At 27.1% G+C, this 24921-nt stretch overlaps 1 protein-coding gene across 2 annotated transcripts; it reads left to right on the forward strand.

The window, feature by feature from the left end:
• The first annotated feature begins 364 nt into the window (after window positions 1-364).
• On the forward strand, window positions 365-3602 carry LOC107067431 (uncharacterized). 2 transcript variants are annotated; one of them, XR_016178146.1, is made up of 8 exons: window positions 365-604; window positions 682-799; window positions 952-1209; window positions 1287-1403; window positions 1491-1699; window positions 1825-1940; window positions 2112-2746; window positions 2885-3602. XR_016178146.1 is itself a non-coding variant. In XM_015322951.2 (6 exons), exons 1-6 carry the CDS (start codon window positions 596-598, stop codon window positions 1909-1911), a joined length of 798 nt encoding a protein of 265 aa, XP_015178437.1. In that variant the 5' UTR covers window positions 365-595; the 3' UTR covers window positions 1912-2023. The 2 variants fall into 2 exon arrangements, 1 of the variants encoding a protein (XP_015178437.1); XM_015322951.2 differs by lacking the exons at window positions 2112-2746; window positions 2885-3602 and having other exon boundaries at window positions 1825-2023.
• The last annotated feature ends 21319 nt before the right edge of the window (window positions 3603-24921 follow it).

The raw sequence follows: 24921 nt of genomic DNA on the forward strand, positions 1-24921 counted from the left end.
TTATTTAATTTTTATAATTGGAAAACTTTCAATATTTGTACTTTTAATTTAATAAATATCAAATAATTAATATTAAATATTTTACTTTCTATTTGAATGACAGAGAAAATTATTTTATTATTAACAACAACAAAAATAGTTTTTTTAATTATATAACATTATTGTAAAAATTACTTCAATTACATTATTCCACAATATTATAGGAAAGAAATTGATTTTATTTTGATAAATATTCTCACACTTATGGCTTATCACGAAGCTCTTTATAAGTTACAAAATTCAACATCAGATGTCACAACTCGTCAAATTTCTTTCACGATTGCTTGACAATTCTACTGATAGATAGCGTTGCTAGTGGGTTTTTTTTGTTATTCATAAAAAGGACAGAAAAAAAAGCAAATAAAAACTCGCATTTTATACCGGTCACATTTACAATATTATTCTGATATATTTACGTCTTTAATAAAGTTCATATAATCATAAAAGATAAAGCAAATAAGCATCGTTGTATAGTGATCAATTTAGTGATGTAACGTCAATAAAAGTTACAAATATTTAGTAATATTTGTTAATAACAAGAAATAAACAACTATAAATGCAGAGAGTAAATGATACATATATAAAGAAAGAAATAACAGTTGTGAATAATTTCAAGTGATAAATATTTTTGTATTTTTGTAGATATCTGCTTACGTACGAACTTTGAATTCAACTTTCATTCAATCATTCGTTCCATACTTGACTACCAGAACCATGGCAAGCAATAATGATGCAAAGACATCTTTTGAAAATAAAAAGCGTAAGAAATGTATATCTTTCTATTTAATTGAAACAACAAATATTTTTCTCATTATTTATCTTTTCATCAAATTCATTATTTCATATAATTTATTATTAATTAAAATATATATATATATATATATATATATCTTTTCTTTTGTACTTAATTAGAGGAATACATGAACATGTCATTAGAAGAAAGAAAGAAATCATTTAAATCAACTACAAAGAGCATTAATGAAATACCAACGTGGGCAGAATATTGGTTTAAGAATAAATCAATTATAAGCGTTAAAGTTTCTAATCAAAATGCCAAAGCTGGCATGGATGTTGCCAAAAAGATTTCCTTTTGGATGGGAGACATTACCACTCTCGAGGTAGATGCAATTGTCAACGCAGCTAATTCGGTCTTAATACCTGGCGGAGGAGGTATTAAAGAATGGGTTTCAGCGAAAAGTATGATCCTACATTATTTGTCATATTTGAGAATGTTAAATGTTCTTCAGTCGACGGTGCTATTCACAAAGCTGCTGGACCTTATTTGAAAATGGAATGTGCCACGTTAGGGAGATGTCCTGCCGGAGAAGCTAAAATCACTGGAGGATATAGTTTACCAGCTAAATGTTTGTAACATATTATTATACATTTATTTCATTGATTTTGTTTAACATTTTTTCTCTTATTGTAACTTTATAGAAGTTCAATTTTAGATGTCATTCATACCGTTGGTCCAGTTGGAAAGATACCTGAGGTATTGGAAAAATGCTATAAGAATTGTCTCGATTTGGCAAAAGTTTATGGATTAAGAACCATAGCATTCCCATGTATATCTACAGGAGTTTATGGTTATCCACAAGAAGCAGCAGCTCGAGTGGCTTTGTCTACAGTCACAAATTATCTTATTAATGATATAGATAGCGTAAGAATTATTTAACAAATTTTACATCATTCTTGATAGATACGATAAAAGTAAAAAGAATGAATTATCTCAAGAAAATAACATACAAGGATACAAATGTATTTAATATTTTATTATAATTGCAGATGGACCGAGTAATCTTTTGCCTCTTTTTAAACAGTGATAAAGAAATATACGAGAAATTGTTACCAAGTTATTTTGATCTGAACTAAATACAACTAGCAGTTAAGTTTATATTTAGGTATTATTTTATTAGTTACATTCAATCAAATAAAATTGTATTTAAATATCTTTAATATTATTCGCATAAAATATTAAATCGAATAGAGTGGATTTTCCTTGATCCCATCTGCTGATAAAGATTCCATGTAATTATAACGTTCTATCTTTTTCTCTTTTTCTTTATTTACAGAAAAACATGGCATAGTCTCAAGAAAATAAATATTAACATTTCTAAAATCTAATATTTAGATAATTCTACCCAAGAAGAAATTTCAATTCAAAAATTCGCGGCATTCAAAAGAAGACCAATGGCGAGTTCGAGTCAGCGATCATAGCGCCAGAGTTTCGAACGCTGACCGCGTCTGGTATCCAACGACGGCGCGCCGCCATTTTGAAAAATCGAAGTGTGGTAATGTCTGTATGTGGTAATAGGTGGGGGACTGGGTCGTTAATGTCGATGATCATCTTGTGCGGAAAATCCGTCACAAATGGGTAAATATCGTACATTTTAAAAGTGATAAGGGAAAGGGATGGATAATTAGAATATATTATTCGCGTTATTTCGAGGGTAATTTATAAGATTGTGAGGAGACCGCTGTGGTGGATATGATCGCACACCCATCGTCGTCCTCGTCCTCGTCGTCGTCGTCGTCGTCGTCGTCGTCGTCGTCGTCGTCGTCGTCGTCGTCAACGTAGTGATCATCGTCGTTGTCGTCGTTGTCGTTGTCGTCATCCTCGTCGTTGTCGTCAAATGGTTTTAGTGTAAATTATAAATTTATAAGTGTTAATCGTGGTAATTGATCAAAATCACGATGAGTTAGTAAAGTAAGTAGTGTCTACAAATTTCTGATCGCGTTTTTTTTTCTCTTTCTTTACTGGTAACCTCGCAAAAGGTACTCTGTTACGTTCTGTCTCTCTTTCTCTCTCTCTCTCTCTCTTTCTCTTTCTCTCTTTCTCGGTTAGTTTGATCGGAGGGTGCGCTCTTTCGAAGGTAGTGAGCGAACAGTGAGGAGAGAGCTGTCGGTGTCGCGGCGGCGAGAGTAGTACGGGTGTCTTTTCCTCGTACACGGGTGTCGCGACATCGTCGTCTCCTCCCTTCGTATAAAAGGAGACGACAAAAAGAAAGGAAGGAAGAAAGAGAGAAAGAAAGAAAGAAAGAGTTGAGAAGGACGAATAATTACGCGAGTGTGTATATATACGTGTATTACAATAATATGTCTGTGTGATGATATTGGTTGCTGTTGGACGGTAAAATAAAGATCTGTTCTAAGGAAAGAGTTAAAAAGTTAGAAAACAGCCGTCAAGAAACCCACACCACCATAACCATCACCATCACCATTACCAACAGCAATAGTAGTAGTAATAGTAATAGTACTAGTAGTAGTAGTAGTAGTAGTAGTAACGAAGCAAGAAGTGAGAACTGGCTTTTGCTAGCGTGGATTGAACAAACTCGTATTGGATCTCGTGGATGTGTGCGTGGGTCTTTGCAAGTGTGCAACGGGAGGAGAAAAAGAAAGAAAGAAAAGAGAGAGAGAGAGAAAAGTATAGTCGGCTTGTTGGCGAGGTCGCCGGTGTGCCTGGCGAGAGGAACCCATCGCGTCTTGAGTTCTTTCAAGGAGGACTCATCGTCCAACTAGAAGAAGAAGAAGAAGAAGAAGAAGAAGAAGAAGAAGAAGAAGAGGAGAAAAGAGTTGGAGCAAAGTGACTGGTACGACAAAGAATACAAATCAAAATAAGAAAAAGAAGAATAAGGAAAAGGATGTAACTTCTAACTCAATATACATTAATATATATATATATATATATTCTTCTTTCTCTCTCTCTCTCTCTCTCTCCTTCTCTTTCTTTTTTCGCTTGGACGAAGGCGGACAGAGTCCCGTAATCCTGAATGGCCGCCGCCACCGCTTTGTAGGTTACTGACGGACGCACGCGGAGCGAGAGGGAGCTCTTCGCGGCACTAGCGACACAGAAAGAGACGGGTAGAGCTTCTTTCGAGAGAACACGAAGAAGGAAGAAAGGAGAAAGAAAGAAAGAAAGAAAGAAATAAGGTAGACAGTCAAGCAAACCAACAAACCAACCCAAGCGAGCTAGGAGAGTAAAGGCTTGAAAGAAAAAGATAGTCAAATAGAAAGAAAGAAAGAAAGAAAGAAAGAAAAAAGAGAGAGAGAGAGAGAGAGTACGGTCGGGTGCGCGTGTGCGCGCGCGCGCAACTAACGCTCATACATTCACACACGACTACCGATGTACGGACAGCAGCAACAGCAGCAGCGGCAGCAACAGCAACAGCAGCAGCAAGGTACGCGATCACCACCACCAGCCTGCAGCCGGTTGTCCACCGTCTCGGAAACCGCCGGTTTTCCGCCTACCTTGTCGTCATCGTTATATTCCCTCTCACATTTATATTATATATCCTTTTGCTAGTGCTCTCTCTCTCTCTCTCTCTCTATCTTTGTGTGTTGGTTAGTGCATTATCTTCTTTAGCACCACCTTTAATATTTCTACTACTATTACTACTATTATCATTACTACTACACCATCACCACCAGCACCAACCACCACCAACCACCAATACTCAACCAGTATCGCGATTGTCATCGTTCGACGACAACGACAACGACAACGACGACGACCGACGACAACCAACGAGGCGTTGAGTTTGCCTTTTAAATGCAACCGTGATCATTTCCCACATGTTGTATGCATCCTTACGACGACGACAACGACACAACGACTCTACTACTACTACTACTACTACTACGATGACGATGACGATGACGACTTGGACTTGTACGTATCATTTTTGAATACGTTGCTTATTTTAATAATTTATTGTTTTATTTTCTTTTTTTCTTTTTCGAGACGGTTAAAACTAAAGTGCAAAGGACAATGACGATAGTTTACTTTATATGGCAATAATTTGTCTCTAGTTACGTGATAAAACATTTCTAATCAATTATTAATATATATCATAGTATATATATATATATCATAATAATCTAGATAAAATTTAGTATAATCGTGATAAACAATTTAATAAAGTTACTGTTTAAAAAGTATTGAGAAAAAAAAAGAAAGAGAGAGAGAGAGAGAGAGAGAGATAGATAGACAAATACACACACGGTGAATCGTGTGCAGAGTGAGTGTATAAAAAATATATATATATATGTGTGACCATGTGTATGTGTATCCATATATAATGTGTCTTCTTCTTCTCTACTCTCTCTATACGTGTACACCACGTCACTACTAGCCATCCCAGTAAGTAAGTACCTACAAAATCGTTTTGCCTCTCTGGAGAGTGCCGCGTGCGTGGAACTCGAGCAGTTTCTCGAAGCCGGTAGTACAGGGGAAAAAAGGGGGAAAGAGAAGGGGAGTATTGGGGGGGGGAGGAGGAGGAGGAGGAACAAATATATATAAACGAGGTGTAGTTTAAAGTAAGCTTGACTGACACTCTCGCGAAACAACTTGTGACGTTTAGGAAGGTTTGCTTTTTTATTTGTTTATTTGTCTTTATTTTAGGAAATTTCGAGTTTCTAATGTCAATTAATAATAATAATAATAATAATAATTTGTAATTTTTTTTCTAATCGTTTTTAGCAAATTTAACAGGTTCGTTAAATAATTTGTTTAATATCAATTGATATTTTCGATGAGTTTGAATTATTATGGGAGAGAAATATATATATATATATGTATATATGGGGAAGGTTAAATAAGTTTATGGGTTGTTTCCCCCCTTTATATCCACTTCTCTCATTCGATCCTTCGAATCGACGAAGATTCGATCGTTTCGTCCTTGTATGGTTCTACGGATCGGGTCCGAACAACGCGCCATCTGTCTTTCTGTTCTTTCTTTCTCTTTCTTCCTTTCTCTCGACATTCTTCATCCTTTTTCTTTTTTCACCTTCTCTCTCTCTCTCTCTCTCTTTTTGTTTGTTTGTATATTTAGTTTTGTTGTTGTTGTAAACTTTGATATAATACTTTTCGAATTACAAAAGGGTTGACGTAACATATATATATGTATATGTATATATATTTATATATTATTAACCATGAAATTTTCAAAGTCAGCTTCCAGGAATAAACTTACATAGATATATGTTAAATATTTAAACTAAGATCTAGTTATAATATTCTATTAATATTCTATTTGTGGAAATATATTGAATACATGAAGAAATTAATGGTATATCAAATATATATATATATATATTTATACAGGATAATTCGTGTAACAATTCATTCGTTGTAAATATTTTGTTTTTTTCTCTTTTATATCAATTACTTTTTCTATTTGTTCAAACAAATGGTTTCAAAATTGGTGTCCATTTGTACAACATGTATACTAGTTGCATTTACAAATGATCAATTTTTCAAACAATTTTTCGTTTTATATCAATTGTGTTAACTGTTAAACTGTTAATTGTAACTCACTTAAATTTGATGATTTTTATGCAAAAAAAAAAAAAAAAAAAAATTCAATATCATATTTTAGTCATAAATTTTTTCACATGCAACATTTTCCTCATACACTTTTCTGTTGATGAATCAACCTGTATATTTATATGATTTATTTATTTATTTTTTTTTTCTTTTTTTCTATAGTTGAATTATAATTCCAACACCGTGAAAAAAGATTATTAAATACATACATAATAACATTGGTCGTTCGTTAACCCAGGAAGATGATTTTATCTACGTGTTTTCCACGAGGTGTTCCGAAAAAGTCTATGTGATGATTCCTGCTTCCTCTTCCTTCTATTATTTATTTTTTTTTTTTTTTTTTTTAAATAGAACAAGACGATTCTTTAAGTTAAAGTGAAAGAGTTGATAGAAAGAGAAAGATAGACTGAAAATTGATAGGTGGAAGAAGTTAGAGAGAGAGAGAGAGAGAGGGAGAGAGTAGAACAAAGGCAATTTCGACGGTCAATACGCTCCTCCTGTTATGTATATATATGTGTGTATGTATGTATATGAAATGTATAATACGCTTACGTGCCTAGTACGTTCTCACACATATACCACATGTTCGTAAGTATCCCTTGAAGTTTCTAAACGTCTAAACCTATACTAGATTGTCGACATAAAAATACATTTCTATCTATAAAACAATCATAACTTTTTGTTTTATCTATTATTTTTCTTTCATTTTGATTTTAGTATTTAGTATATTTATTATATAATATTGAAGTTTTATGGTTTGCTAGATTATTGAACCTAATTTCATTAAAAGTAAACATTCCTGTTGATTGTACAATCTCTAGAAGTCTTTCTGTTGTTTTTTTTAATGATTATGAACAATTAATATTGAACCAAATTGTGATGGATACAAATCAATTTTATTATATTACATAATATAAATTAAATAAATATAATAGAAATCAAATTGTGCAATTACAAAATTAATATTGTGCATTGAAAATAATTAGGAATTATAATAATTAATTACACGTAATCTTTGATTATTAGAAATCAAATTATGATGATGGATACAAATCAATGTTATAATATTATTTAATATAGAAATTAAATAAATATAATAGAAATCAAATTATGCAATTACAAAATTAATATTGGACATTGAAAATAATTAGGAATTATAATAATTAATTACACGTAATCTTTGATTATTAGAAATCAAATTATGATGATGGATACAAAAATCAATGTTATAATATTATTTAATATAGAAATTAAATAAATATAAAATAAAAATCAAATATTATGCAATAAAATATAATAGAAATCAAATTATGCAATTATAAAATTAATATCGAGCATTGAAAATAATTATAAGTAATAATAATTAATTACACGTAATCTTTGATTATTAGAAACCAACTTATGATGATGGATACAAAAATCAATTTTACATTATTATATAATATAAATTAAATAAACATAATAAAAATCAAATGATACAATTAGAAAATAAAATTAAACATAATTCAAATATTAATCGATGACATATTTCAATCAAAGGAAGATTGTAACAAAATTTAATATACACAACAAATTTTAGAAATGATACAACAATAATTGTATTATTTAAAATACTAATAAACAAAATCATATGTTAAATGATAACAAAATGTTGAGCTTGAGAATGACAACAACTTGTAATCCAATTGTTTATTTTTTATTGTTGATATTTTAAACTTGATTTTATATCAATTTCATGTTAACACACCTAACAAAGATATACACACCTGTCGTGATTGGTACAATGGGTTTAATCAATTTTAGAAATATCCTAATAAAGATTTTTAGTTTAAACACGCGAACAACAAATGTTTAATGTGTCCTTTTCTGGATTTGATTTTTATATAATTCGTTCGTTCATTCATTCGTTCATTCGTTTGTTCAAATTCGTTCATTTGATTTGGTGCAATGCAAAGATCAGATGCATCTGTCCCATTGAAGTAATCAACCATTTCTATTTCTATCTTCATATTCGGAATATATATATATATATTTATTTAGTGATTCTATTACAATAATCTTTCATACGACTGATTAATATACATAGTAACGTATTTGTCATAGTAGTAGTATCATTCCAATCAAAATGATTTTCACGAAGGTACGCCCACTTGCTGCTTCTGCTTTTGCTTCTGCTTTTGCTTGTGCTTTTTTGCTTTGCACATTGTATTCGCGTTTTATAACGATGATCGAAGCATTTTACGAAGAAATTAATATCGTTATGGTCGAGAACAATGAAAAAACGTTTGCTTTTTTTCTTCCTTTTCGATCGATCACCAACTCATAACAAAAATTTATATCATTCAATTTATACGTAATTACATACATACACATATATGATATATGTTAGATGTAAATTATTCAAATAATCGAACAACATTGATTGTAGAAGTTAATTACTATATATATATATATATATGAGAATTATTTATTAGTTTCTATTGTAAAAATATTTTATTGTTTAATGTAATTAAGGGATTTATTGAAATTTTCATTTTTTTTTTTTTTAATATCTTAAAAAATAAATTAATAATAATATAATAAATATAATTAAAATAATAAATGTAAATTAATTTTTTTTAATATTATAAAATATATATTTATAATAATAGTAAATTTTTATTATATAATTTTGTATATTAATTAATATTAGTATAATTAATAATTAATTTTTATTAATTCGTTTTTGAAAACAAATCAATTTTAAATGAAATTATTATTATTATTTTTTTTTTTTATCAGACTATCTTAAACTACTTGAAAAATCCTCTCAATTACAATTATATGAGACACCCTGTATATATTATTATCATCACATGAATAATATGGGATAAAGATGATACACAGTTTGAAATTGTTTTGTAGAGTCCAATGAAAAAAAGCAAATGGAACTTCTCTCTCCCTGATCAATTTTCTTCCCCCCTATTCAACCACCCAACCCACCCACCCCTCTTCTTCTTCAAAGGACTATCGGTAATGATATCGATGTCTTTTAACGGTCTACTATCGATCGCTAAGTTGAAACCGTTACGAAAGCGTACGATCAAACTGCGTTCTCTTCGAGTTTTGCTAGTGTAACATTTTCATTCGTTGATACTTCATGTTGAGTTGTATAGAAAAGTATAATAATCTCTCTCTCTCTCTCTCTCTCTCTCTCTCTCTCTCTCTCTGTGTGAATGTTTCTCTCTTCGTGACTCTTTTTATCGTTCATGGTGAATCGTTTAAAACAAGTCGTGTTAAACTCGTTCATCGTGTAGTTTCGAACCGGAAGATGAATAAATGGATGATGATCGAGACGATTGACCGATATTTTTTTTTTATTTTTTTATTTTTTATTTCATCTTCTTTTTTCTCTCTATTTTTCTTAAATTCTCCTGTATTAGGAAAATCCTTGTATGTTTGGTTCACATTTTACAAAATGTTGCAAGAATAATTTAAAATCCTCTTTTGCTTTTTTTATTCATATGTTAGATTTTGTTTTATAAAAATGTTGATTAATGCAAATTCTATGATACGAGGTTTGGTACGAGTAAGGATTTTCGTTTCGTTGCTAAGCAACAACAGTTAAATGATATATTTAAAGTAAACGTTATTCTAAATAAAATGTAAACAAAAATAGGCTTAGTAGTAAAATGTTTGATTAGATCTTTGATTTGTTTATTAATTTTCTTTAGGATGTCTGAAATAATTATATTAATTAATAAAATTAAACAATAATATATATATATAGAAAGAAAGAGAGTGTAGGAGAGAGAGAGAAAGAGAGAGAGAGAGAGAGAGGATAATGTTTGATTAGGTGTTCAATTATAAATGTGGAAATAATATTATTTGTAAATGATAAGATAACAAGATAAATATTGAAAATTAGTCATTCTCATTTTAAATATATTTATTTAATTTAATTTAATTTAATTTAATTTAATTTAATTTAATTTAATTTAATTTAATTTAATTTAATTTAATTATATATTTGGATATGAAAATATTAATAACACATCTTTCAGATCTAATTTGTGTTGCAACATCAAACAAAACGTAGGAAAATTATTTTGTCTTGTATAAATTATTGACAAAATATATTATTTATATTTTTTTTTATATATCATTTACAAAATTTATTATTAATTTATATTTTTTTTATATATCAATTACAAAATATATTATTTATTTATATTTTTTTGTATACCATTTGAATATCAAAATTGCAAAGAATAAAATAATACTACAAAAAAGAAAAGAAAAAAATAGAAAAATTATGCATATATATTATATAAATCATTTGCAAAATATATTATTTCCATTTTTCATAATATATCATTCGAATACCAAAATACCATAAAAAAAAAAAAGAAATAAAATAAGAAATACTAGTAGGATTAAATTAATCCACAATTTAGATAAATTACACATATATATATATATATATATATATATATATATATATATCTATGTATGTATAGAATTTGTTCTTTATAAAGAAAACGTTGATGAGATCGAATTAGAACACTTGAAATAAACTACATATACGTATGTAGTTTACGTATGTGTATGTATGGGGTTATAAGGAGTAAGAGAGTATAAGAGGAAGGGGGGGGGAAAGGAAAAATACCTTGATGTCGTAAACATAGATCATCCGACTTATTGACATACAATGTTTACGTCGTTTTCTTCAACACAACTACTCGTCTAGTAAGAATCCTTAGTATTATTACATCCTTTATCGGTATCACATCGATCACATTTGAATCACATATCGATAATGTAAAATCACTCGTTGGTAATGTTCGATAATAACGATTTACCATCATCATTTATTTACTTATATAATAATAATAATAATAATAATAATAATAATAATAATAATAATATGTTGTGTATCTGTGTAAATTTGTATAAAGACAAATTTCTCTTTACACTTAACATTTACAGTGGCGTTTATTGTTTTTATTTTTTTCTCTTTTTATAATATGTTTGATAAAACTTGTCAGTGAGAGACAGAGATTATTATTCATTTTGGTAAGAAAATTATTTTGGATTTAATTTTTGGTTTTGTTTTATTTTCTTTTGTTTTCTATTTTATCTTCACGTACACATTCATACGTACATTCATACGTACATTTTCACGTACATATTCACACGTACATTTTCACACGTACATATTCATACGTATATTTTCACGTACATTTATTTACATTAATTTTTATAGTACGTTTGATAAAAACAGGTGAGAGAAAGAAAGACAGAGAGAGAGAGAGAGAGAGAGATTCATTTCTGTAAGAAAAATTATTCTGATTTTTCATTTTGATATTATTTTTCAAGTGATTTTCACTTACACACATATTAACATGATATTTTCAAGTGATTATCTGAAATTTTAAACATATATATATATATATATATGTATAGATAAAACCGATTTAGTTAAGATGAAAGTAATCCTATTCGATAACGTTGTTACACTAGTGTTTTATCGGTTAATTAATTAATCGTATCGCAAATGTTGTGTACACACATTTTCGTCAAGTGACCAGGTTATTCTCTACTTTCACAACACGATTTTACACTAAAACCATTAACATATATATATTAAGATATACATACGTGTATCTATGTATATATGTATGCACTTTTACGAGGTGTTTAATTTTTCCATACATTTAAACCACAAACATTAAATCGAAGTAATTAAACGATTAACGATGTAAATGGTGTTTGAAAGATTAGGATGAAACACTTTGTATATATGTGTACATACATATCTGTCTGATGTGTATGTATGTGTGTGTGTATGTGTAATCGTATTCGATCAGCAAGAAAGTCTGTTTTCTTAAACGAGCATTGTTCTATAATCGAACTATGTATCTATATTTGAGTATGTGAATGTGTGTATGTGTGTATGTGAATGTGTGAATGTGTGTATGTGTGTACTTGTATGTAAAACAAACAAACAATCGTTTGCTAGAACGAAGCAATAGTAAGAGACACCTTTTATCGACACCTGCTTGCTTGCTTGCTTGTATTCTTAGTGTTCTTAGTTTTATCGTAGTTCTCCTACCAACACAAAGATGATGATCGTTTAACAAGTATATGTATATATAGAGGAATAATAATGCACCTTTGTTTATAAGAAAGAGAGATAGATAGATAGATAGATAGACTATTAATTAATTAGCTCATTTGCAAAGTTTGTAATTAGAGTGTTAATTGGACTTAAATTATACCTAGAAAATTAATGTACCGTAATACTGTGATACGAAATTGAATTTAAGGTTCAATGATTTTTTAATTTCATTAACAAAATATAAATAGCAATGTTGTTTATCTAGTTTTGATTGAATTATTGTATTGTTTTATTAATTATTATTATTTTTCGTTTTAATTATTTTTGATTTGTAGTAGTTTCAATGATTGGGTCATTTTGATGGTAGGTTTCTTTTTTTATTAAATAAAAATATTTTTAGCTCGGTTAAATATTATATTATAATTAAATTGTTATATTTAAATTAAATATATAATATTATAATTAATTAAATATAATTAAATAATTTATTTTATAATATATTATAATATTATATAATATAATTAAATTATTATCTTTAAATTATTAGGTATATAACCACTCAGGTTTACTTCTACTATTTTCCTACAGATGGCTCATAAAAAAATGGCGGAACCAAAGTTGAACATCTGTGTTATCATATTTAAATTAATATATTTGAATTTTAATATAATTAAAATATAAAAATTTGTTTATCCCATAATATCGAAGATTCAAAAATTGTTCTTTTTGTGTGTGTGTCTGTGTGTGTGGTATAATATAACTTGGCAACACATTAAAGGTGTCCAATTTGAAACACGTTTCCCCCTTCGAGGTTACATTCATATGATTTTTCATGTTTCTATCTATCATTAAGCAACAAAATCATGAATTTTCAATTTTTATTAATATTTTTATGCTAATCCTCGTTCATTATTTTCTATGGTGTTACAATTTCTGACGTATTTGCGTTAATAGGACGATTAATTATGCTCTAGCGAACTTAGTTGCAATTAATTAACGTTAATTATCAGTCAATAATGATCACGTTTTACTTTCCAATAAATATGTCAACTTAGTTTTTTTACTTTTTTTTTTATTTTCTGCTAAGTTTCTGATTCGTTAATTAATCCTAGGAATATTTCATGATAATCATGTTAATTATGTCGATAGTTAAGCTTCTTGGTTTTCCCATGAAATTCCATTATTTCGATAAACAATATTCCGATGTATGGTGGTGTATGAGTTGAGTAGGTGCTTTGACACGTACTACTCCCCCACCTTTTCACTGTGTATATGTGTACATGTGTATGTGTGTATGTGCGTGCACGCGAGAGTGTTCCGTTGACCTAGTTTTAAGGGACGGTCTAGGACCTAATTTTGCGTTTACTTCGAATACCCTAGATTCGCTTTTCTCGATCTAACCGACCGAGTTTTGTGCTTTTCTTACCTCATCTCATCTCTTTTTATTTTTTTTATTTTTTTATTTTTTTTCTTTCTCTCACTGTTACATCGAAAAGAGTTTTTTAAATAATTTTCATTGGATCTTTTAATGTGCTAAGAGCATACATAAATATATGTCTCTGTTACGTGTACAACCCTGTGACACACAAAACTACTAACATAAATTTCATTTTATTTGATAGAATGTATTCTCTCTTTTTTATTTCTTTTTTTTTTTTTTTCTGAAATTTATGGTCCAAGTTTTAAATTGAAATTGGAAATATATAATTCCAATAATTCCAGTTGTTTTTTTTTTTTTTTTTTTTTTTTTTTTTACAAATTTAGAGTATTTGTAGAGGATGATTTTAATTAAGGGGTGTAAGGTGACTTAGTGCAATTTTTTTTTAGTATAGTTAGTATAGTTTTTTTAGTATAGTTTTTTTAAGTATATATATGTATATATTACAAACAATATATATATATATAATTATATATAATATATAAATATTATATATATAACACACACTATATAAATAATATAGTATTATTAATTATATTTTATATAATATTTTAAATAACTAACACAAAGAGTTAGGTTATATATAATTAAATTAATACAAAATATATAAATTAATAATAAAATAAAATTATAATGTAAATTACAATATTAAATATTATAATAAATATAAAATATAAAATAATATAATAATATAATTAATAATTATAAAATACATATAATTACATGTAATATAAAAATATTATATAGAAAATATAATATTTAAAAAAAAAGTCCTTATTTTTTTTATTATAAATTGACATGAAAAGTTGCATTAAAATAAAATTGATGATAGTTGTTCTTAGGTTTAACAGTAACTTCACGTACTTAAATGGATTCGTTTAGTTGAGTGATTTAAAAGAAAAAAAGAATAAAAAAATACTACACCCTCTTTTTTAACTGTCCTTTTTTTTTTTTTTTTTATTCGACTCCAACTACTTCTCGCTACGAAATTTCTCTCTTCTCGCAGTATTAATAACCTCGAATCGCGATTTACGTCACCCTGGCAGACTGTTGGTGTACTGACCAGCCTCGAAAGCTTCTTGCATAATGCTTTTAAAGATGTTGCTCGCAGATATTCCTTGTTTCCTTCCTTACCTACATATATATATATTTATTTAACTAATTAAATGAGTTTGACGTGTATACTCGTCAAGAAGTAGCAAGGATTTTCACCTCCACCACCAGCTTGAAGTTTGGGGTGGTGGTCGGTGGTGGTAGTGGTGGTGGGTTTTGTCAGTCGAGCTAAGAAGTGTGTGTGTGTGTGTGTGTCTGTCTGTCTGTGTGTGTGTGTGTGCAAAACTTTAGTCAGAATTCTCTCTTTTTCTTTCTCTTTCAGTCTGGTTTCTCTCGACCATATATGCGTTCAACATTTTTTATCGTACAAGAGAGAAAGAGAGAGAGAGAGAGAGAGAGAGAGAGAGAGAATTGTCGTAGTCGTCGTAGTCGTCTGCGGCTTTTGTGCTGCAAGAAGGCGGTCGACCAAAGGCGGAAGTAGTATACCGATATTCTCTCACTTTATGCTTTATGCCTTTGTACAAAAAAAAATAAAATAAAATAAAAGAATAAAAAAAAAAATAAATAAAAGGGTTGAATACTTCCCTTTTACCATTATATACAATTTTGCTTTTGTAAATGTGCGTTTTGAAAACGCAAATGAATGGCATTTTTTATTTTACTTATCGTGATAGTATTTGGAAATTCTCATGCAAAATGAAATAAAAAAAATTGTCAAAACAACACATACAACACACATATAAAATTCACGTAAATGAATAAAAAAAAAAAATAAAAAATACCCACCCTTCTTTCTTTCTTAAAAAAACATTTAATTTGGTTTTTTTTATTTCTAAGATTTGTCAACTTAGAAAAATTATTTGGTTTCTTATTTCTAACGTTTGTAATTTCAAAAGTTAATTTAGTTTTTTATTTGTAACGTTTGTAAAACAGAAATGTAATTTGATTTGTTTGTTTCTAACGTTTGTAAACTCAAAACAACAATTTTATTTTCTATTTCTAACCTTTGTAAGGTCCCCTTATAATTTTATTTTGTATTTCTAACTTTGTTAATCCCTCTTATAATTTTATTTTCTATTTCTAACGTTTGTGTGTAAACCCAAAAATAATTTTATCTCTTATTATTGCTAACATTTGTAAACCTCCCCGAAAAAATTCTATTTTTTATTTCTAACATTTGTAACACACCCCCTTATAATTTTATTTTCTATTTCTAACGTATGTAAACCCTCCCCCCCCAAATAATTTGATTCCTTATTTCTAAGGTTTGCAAATCAAAAAATATTGCAATAAATTCATAGGACAAAGTGTACCAACGAAATTGAGAAAAAAACCAGAGAAAATGTGTGATAATTCAAATTGTTTAAAAATCAACGTAATTTTTTCATTTGTTTAATTATTATAATATAATTATAATAATACTATTAATTAGAATTCTATTTATTTTTGTATATTATTGTTAAATTTTATTTATTTCAATTGAATGTTTGTTTATATGTTTATCGTACACTTTAAAGATTCACAGTGTTCATACAAACGTAGATTCGTAGTTTCGCTTTGGAAAGTATCAGAAAAAAACAAAATAGGAAAAAGAAAAAAAAACAAGGATAGAAAATGAAAGAAAAATCCGATTGAAGGAAACATAGTTCAAAGAAAAAGATAGAGAAATAGAGAGAGAGAGAGAGAGAGAAAGATAGAAAGATAGAAAGAGAAAGAGATACGTCGTTAAGGATTACAAAATTTCTACGTGCATGCACACGAACGTTTTTGCAGAGACTTTTTTTTATTTTTTTTATTTTTTTTTTTTTTTTTACCAAGTACACCATGTACATCTACAAACATTTTCACACACACACACACAAACACTATTTATTTTCACATATAGAAATGAACAGGATAAATACATGCGTTTGCAAATGGAATAAAGATTTGATATTCTCTCTCTCTCTCTTTTTCTCTCTTTTTCTCTCTTTTTTCTTCTTTCTTTTTCACCTGTCATGGGACTCGTTTTTTCTCTCTCTTTCCTATTATGGTTTTTTATTTATTTAATTTTTGTTGTTGTTGTTGTTGTTGTTGTTGTATCTTTCCGTTTTCTTTGTTGAATCGGCTTGAATGTAAAAATCATTCGTAGTGTAGCTCGTTTATAACATTTGCCGCTTTCTTCTTCTTCTTTTCCTTTTAGCAAAGACTTTTACCTTAGTGTACGTTATTTTAATATTCATTGGATCCCACGCATGCACTTTTACATATGTATGCATGTATACTACGTGAGTAATTACCTTTAGAGAAAAAAAATACACGGTTATATAGGGAGAAACGAAGGGGATAGAAATTTCTCATGAATCTTTCAAAACATCCTATATATATATATATATATATATATATATGTAGATAAAATGAGTATATATATATATTTTCGTTTGAAATTTTCGATTACATATTTTTTAAAAAAAGGAATAACCTTTCTGAAAGTATTTTTTAAATTTAAATTTAAATTTTAGTATGGTAAATCATCATCCTACTTATGTGGTTTTTTTTTTTTTAAGGTCTTGTGCAATTATTTTGTATAAAATTATATATAGTTTAGTATTTAAAATATATATTTTAAATATTAATTTTTTAATTTAAAATTTAAATTATTAATATATTAAATAATATTTGAAATATATATTTAAATATTAATTTTTTAATTTTTAATTTATATAAATTTAATTATATTATATTAATTATATTAATATTACACTTATTATTATCGTTAATTTATAATAAAAAAAATAATAATAATATATTAAATAATATTTAAAATATATGTATTTCAAATAGGAAACTCTTGGATACACACAAAATTAAATTAAACAAAATTTTACTAATTTATTACTAATTGGTATTTGTTATAAAAATATTAATTTTTTTAATTTATAATTTAAATTATTAATATATGAAATAATATTAATCAAATTACTAATATATTACACTAATTATTATCTTTAATTTATAATATGAATTATTAATATTTAAAATATGTATTTTAAATACAAAACTCTTTGATACACACAAAATTAAATACAAAATTGTATTAATTTATTAATAATTTTGATATTTGTTTAAATCATTAAACCTAAATAAAAATCAAATTTATTTCTATCAATAGTAATTGATTTAAAAAAAAAAAAAAATAATAATAATAATAATAATTTATTTATATAACTTTGATATAGAATTATATTAGAATATTTTATACTAATTGTGAATAATGAACGATATAATATTATATTTGATTTTAGAAATTAATTTATAAATTATTACGTACATTATATATATATATATATATGCATTTTTGATTAATCTTATTTTTATTTGTCGTAGTGGTATAGAGAGTTTATAAAACGTTGTTAGACATTTAAGCTCGATCTTGGCCTTTGAGTTACATTCCTAGACACACGGCTGGTTTTACAAACTATGATTCATCCCTCTCGCCTACCTGTCGAACTTCTCTCTCACTCTCATTATTTCTTTCTTTCTTTCTTTATCTTGGCTTCTATTTGACTTGATCTATAGTAACAGCCAAATTATCTTCGATAGAGTTACAAGAAGTGTTACAATTTATTTATAACAATTTTCTTTATCTATTTTTGTTTTTCTTCTTATTTGTCAATTTCATAAAATATTATTCAAATATAAATATATTATTATTTTTATTATTATTATTATTATTACATCATAGTATAACATACAGCTGATTATATATATATATATCGTTTTTCTAATAAAAAAAAAACAAATTGAAAAATAATAATAAAAATATTATATTAAACGTAAATAATATATTTGTTAATATTGTATTAGATTATATTAAATAATAATTAATATTATATTAATATAATTATTATATTAATAAAATATTACAGAGTATTTTAATATAATAATTTATACTTATATTAAATAATAATTAATATAATATTATACTAATTTAATAAATCAAGTATTTTATAATTTATAAATTAAATATATTTAATAAATTTAGTAGTATAAGAAGTTTATTTCAGGTATATCCCTTTAGGGTGTTTACCCCGAAGGCCCCCCTCCCTACATGTTCGTTCCCCTTGACAATATACTTAATTCTAATTATGCCCTAATATAATATTAGATATTAATATTAACAATATAAACAACATTAAACAATATACCTAATTTAGTAACTATATAGACTATATAAAACTATAACATATATATACTTCATATTCCTTACATCTAATTAATAAATTTAGTATTTTATAATTTATAAATTAAATATATATTGAATAAATTTACTAATTTAATAAATTTATTAAAAATATTATCCTAATATTACAAACACGTGAAATATACTTTCATTTGATTGGTTTAAATGGATTTACCATAGAAAAATGTATTCTGATCGCATGCAAGAAGGAAGAGGAATTGATTATCGTCATTCAATACATACACATGTATACATAAAACACACATCGATTAGTTAGATAGGGTTTAGCAGCGTGTAATTGAAAATACGCTACGATGCTCATACCAATTAACAAATATCTCTTGTCTCTCTTCTCTTAAAAAAAGAAAAAGAGTGAAAGAGATAGAAAGAGACAACCAACTTGACTATCTATACATACATAGTTGTGTGTATGTGCATGTGACTGTCTATATACAATCACATGTTTATAGATATACACATGTATTTAAATACGTGTCTGTACTTTCTTGTGTTAAATGATCGTACGTGTGTATCTGACTGTATGAATGTGTGTGTGAATGTGTATACAGATACACATGTATTTAGATACATGTGTGTACTTTCCTGTGTTAAATGATCGTACATGTGTTTCTGATTGTGTGTATGTGTGTATGAATGTGTATGCAGATACACATGTATTTAGATACATGTGTGTACTTTCCTGTGTTAGATGATCGTGAGTGTGTATCTGACTGTATGAATGTGTGTATGAATGTGTATATACAATTATATGTTTATAGATACACATGTTTTAGATAGGTGTGTGTATTTTCCTGTATTAAATGGTCATTCAACGTTATCACGGTCGATATCTGATAAGCCATGGCCTTGTGGTGGCTCCTCCGATGCACATCGATGCAAAAGAAATAGAAAAATAGAAAGAGATGTAAAGAGAATCATAAAAACAATAAAACAAACAACGATACCCATTTTTTTATTTTTTTATCTTCCAGATGATTAAGTTCAACTAACTACGATGCTAAAACTTTCTCTGGTGTTTTTCTTTTTATTATTCACCCCCTCTCCCATCCACCACCACTTTTCTTTTTCTTCATCATACTTTTTTCTATTTTTTTTTTTTTTTTTTTTTAATTTTATTCACCCCCCACCTTTTTTTTTCTTTTCATTTTGTACTTTCAAATTCCACGTTTATTTCTTCTGCTCGTTATTTTGTAGCAAAGAAAGAAGAATATAAAAAGAAAAAAAAGTACAAAATACAGTTGACCCTTTCTCCTCGAATATTTTCGATCGCTAATTGTTGCATTGAGAATCCACCTTTTGTTCATCCCCTTTTTCCAACCCCCGTCCTATTATCAGGGTTTGCTCGTTATTTCAATTAAAGTATAACACGAACAAACACCTTCTTTCGTATTCTCAATTAAATAATTCCTCAAAGAGATATTCTTTTCTTCAACTTGTGTTGTTAATATTAAGGTTTTGGGAGGTGTCTGTGTGGTTAAGTTAAATGACAATTAATTAGAACGATTATTATTATTATTATTATTATTATTTTTAATTGGCATTAGAAATTCGAAGTTGTTGTCAGTATCAGTCACGACTGATGTGACATTCAACGCGTTAAAAAGCCATCTATCGACAAAATCTGCAATTATTTTCTTACTAACCTAATATTGGGATTTCTAGCAATTGAATACGCTATCTGGTGGCTAAATTCAAAATTAGAGTAGATAGGTCGAATTGCTACTCCACGTTTCTAGTAGGGACCCTATAAGAGGGACACGCCATGTACATTGCTAGGCTGAAAATGTTTGGGGGGACAGCTTCCGTTGCATCACGCAGCCATGTTTATCTTTAGTATTTAATTGTTTTGTTCTTTTTTTAGTAGTTTTCTATAAATGTAAGTTTAATTTACTCATTTACATAATTACAAGTATATTTGTACAAACTTAACCTATAACTTATCGTATGAATGACTCGCGCGCAATCACGTGACTACACGAGTTCCAGTCCCCCAACAATGTACATGGCGTAATGTACATCCCTCCTATAGGGTCCCTAGTTTCTAGCACTTGAATACGCCATCTGGTGGCTAAATTCAAAATTAGAGTAGATAGGTCGAATTGCTACGCCCCACGCCTCTGCTAGAGATCCCAATAAATGTATTTGGTGTGTATAAGTTGTATTTTTTTTTTAATTTCCATTGTTTTTATTTGTTGATTTTAGGCGTAGAGAGAGAGGGTGCATCGTTAAAGGGTTGGAGGGTTTGAGGCAGTGAAACTGGCTGGCCTACAATGTCCGCTAGCATGCGGAGCACCCTGCAAACCGTTCCAGAGTCCGTGCCGGCCGACCACGTCACTAACTCCAAAGTAAGTTTTGCAAAATTTTATTATAATAATTAATATATATGTATATATTATTTTTCTTTTTATTTTTATTCTTATTTTTATTTTATTTTATTTTATTTTGAAACATTAAACCTTGAGACACCCTCGATCGAATGACTCTAATTTTTCATAGAATAAAATACAATTTATTTTAACAACATTTATTCCTGCTTTTATTCTGATTTTTTTTTTATTATTACTATTATTATTTGTTTATTTGTTTATTTATTTATTGATTTGGAATTGTCCGTTATATCTTTATATTTAAAATATTTTGAAATGTTTGATAAATGGTTGATTTTATTCGATTGGTAAAAGAATATTACAATTCATTTTGATTTATTAATTGATTTTAATTATTTATATCAATCATTATTATTTAAATTAATAATAGAAAAATTGTATTTGCATATAATTGTCCCTTTTCGAGATTATAACCAAATATAATTTTTATTTAAATACAAAAAATGCAGTCATTTGATCATTTTTATGTTACAAATCAGGTTTAGTGTTAAAAATCAAATGAAGAAAAAAAGAATAATAATAATAATATACACATAATTCTAATATTATTAAATAAAAACATATATATATATTTATAAAAAAAAAAAATTGGATAGAAAGAGAAGAATGGTTTTTTTTTTTTTTCTTTACAAACGACGACAGAATTTTCAAGAATATCGAATGCAGCGACGATCCAACTTTAACAATGAGATCAACGAATGAAAAGAACTTGATATAAATATTTAATATATATATATATATTTTTTTTTCTTTTTATTATTATTCATTCTCTTTTTTTTTCTTTTCTTTTTTAAACCAAAACCATAAAAGCAATACCCATTAAAGTAACAATCCTATTGCACGACCTTTGAACCTTATACTACTCGAAAGGAGAAGGATTACAAATGTCAGAAGTGCAAGTTCTGTTCTATGCGGTAACACATTTAACAACACAAAACATACATATATTTACGCCTTATACACACACAAAAACACATATACAGTAAGAATAATAATTACGTAGTAAAGGGGGAAAAAAATATATATATGTATATAAGATTAATAAATTTATAGAATTTTATATTTTTTTATTTAAAAAAAATAAAAATAAATTTTACATAAATTTAAAATAAAATATTAAAATATATAAATAATAATATATTATTATATATAGTAATTATATTACTATATATATTACTATATTACATTATATATAGTAATATAATATTATTTGTATATTTTAGTAATAATATTATATAATATATATACTATGTACTAAATATATATATAGTAATTATTTAGTAATAATATTATATTACTATATATAGTAATATATTAATATATTAAAGTATATATATTAATATATATGGTAATATATTAATATATTGAAAAAATTTATCAAAAATTCTTAACTTTCTTTTTCCTATCAATTAATATTACCATTTTTAATTTTTTTATTTTTAAATAAATGATTTTTATTAAATACAAAAAGATCGTCGCTGGTGATAGAATTCTTTTTAAAAATCCTGTCGTCAATAAAATTAAATATGTCTCAATTCGTTATTACTATATCATGCATATTATCATACATGTTTAAAGGGTATAGGGATAATCCTAGGGATAAACGTTGGTCCTACGTATATATATTTTTTTTTTCTATGGTGAAATGTTGTTGCTATCCATTTGCAATTATGGATCACTCTTTCATTGTATTAACTTTTTTTATTTCTTACATATTTATTTTTATAAATAATTATTTATTTATTTATTTATTTATTATATAAATATATATATTACGGAAAATGCTTGTGGTGTCGTCTATCTTTGGTTCATTTGGTATAAAGGGGTTTAGCAATGTTATAATACTAACAGCAAAAAGCTTTACAGGGATTTAATGGATTAAAGACAGTCGTCCACATAACGTAGAATATACATACACACATAAATACTTACATATATAGACATATATACCTACATAGACAGAAATATATACACATGTATACATAAATATATATATGGGTACCTTTAACAGCGGCAAAATATAGGGGAATTGATTTTACATCGACCCACGCGTTATATAACTAAAATGTTAAACCTATCAGAACTGGGTATATGGTTGTTGTTAACTTGATAAAGTTCTTAATTAAATGATCAAAGTCTTTCGTTGAGTGTACCTGGAAAAAGGTATCTCGAATTGAATTTTATTTATTTTTTTTTTTTTTATACTTTTATATTTGGTATATAGAAAATAATTAAAAAATATAAATAATGTATAAAAATATATAACGTATTTTATTATTTATTTTATTTTATATTATTAGGAGTATAATTTTGTTTCCATCATTTTCCATACAGATGGCTCTTAGAGGCTCCAGAGGCTTAGAGAAAAAATGGCGGAAGCAAAGTGTACGCCTATTATGTTTTTTTTTTATATTATTATTTATTTATTTTGTGAATACATATAAAAAATATAATAAAAATATATACAATTTAAATATATATATATATAATTTATATTTATTTTATTTTATATTATTTATATTATTAATTATATTTTACATTATTAGGAGTATAACTTTGCTTCCACTATTTTCCTACAGATGGCTCATAGAAAAAATGGCGGAATCCAAGTGTACGCCTATTATATTTTTTTATAATATTATTTATTTATTTTATATTATTAGATGTACAAATCTGCTTCCACCATTTTCCTATAGATGGCTTAGAGTCTCATAGAAAAAATGGCGGAAGCAAAGTGTACGCCTATTATAAATTTTTTATATTATTATTTATTTATTTTATATAAATATATATATTACATTCAATTCTGATTTTACACGATAGACAAATTACAGGAATAAAAAAGTATGATCAAAGGTTGTGTATACTCTGTGCTTGGAAAAAAATAAGTTTAATTGTATCGGAAATTTTTTTTTTTTTTCTTTTAAAGAAACTAAAACATAACCTAACAAATTCCTACAACATTTTATTTGAAATTTAATCGAACGAAGTTAGTAGGGGCAAGAAGGGGCAAGGTTTTTCTTTTTAAAAATCATGCGTAATTACAATATCAAATTTCTTTTTTCTAACCTTGTTTGTTAGAGATGAGATTGCATAGAGAGAGAGAGAGAGAGAGAGAGAGAGAGAGAGAGAGAGAGAGAAAAAGTAACGAGAAAAATTTGATTTCATGTAAGACACGTGTATTCAAATTTGTTTGATTTATAATAAAAAAAAAAAAAACAGTAAAAAAAAAACTAACATCGTGAGATACCGTACGTAATTTAGTCTTCTCTTTTGAAATACTCGTCAAGAATTTCATTAGATTTTCTACAATCTGAAAGGAATCGTATTCGATGT

Source organism: Polistes dominula, unplaced genomic scaffold, assembly GCF_049000335.1.
Source record: "Polistes dominula isolate Pdom_NZ unplaced genomic scaffold, Pdom_raw_medaka contig_20, whole genome shotgun sequence".
NCBI classification, from domain to species: Eukaryota; Metazoa; Arthropoda; class Insecta; order Hymenoptera; family Vespidae; genus Polistes; species Polistes dominula.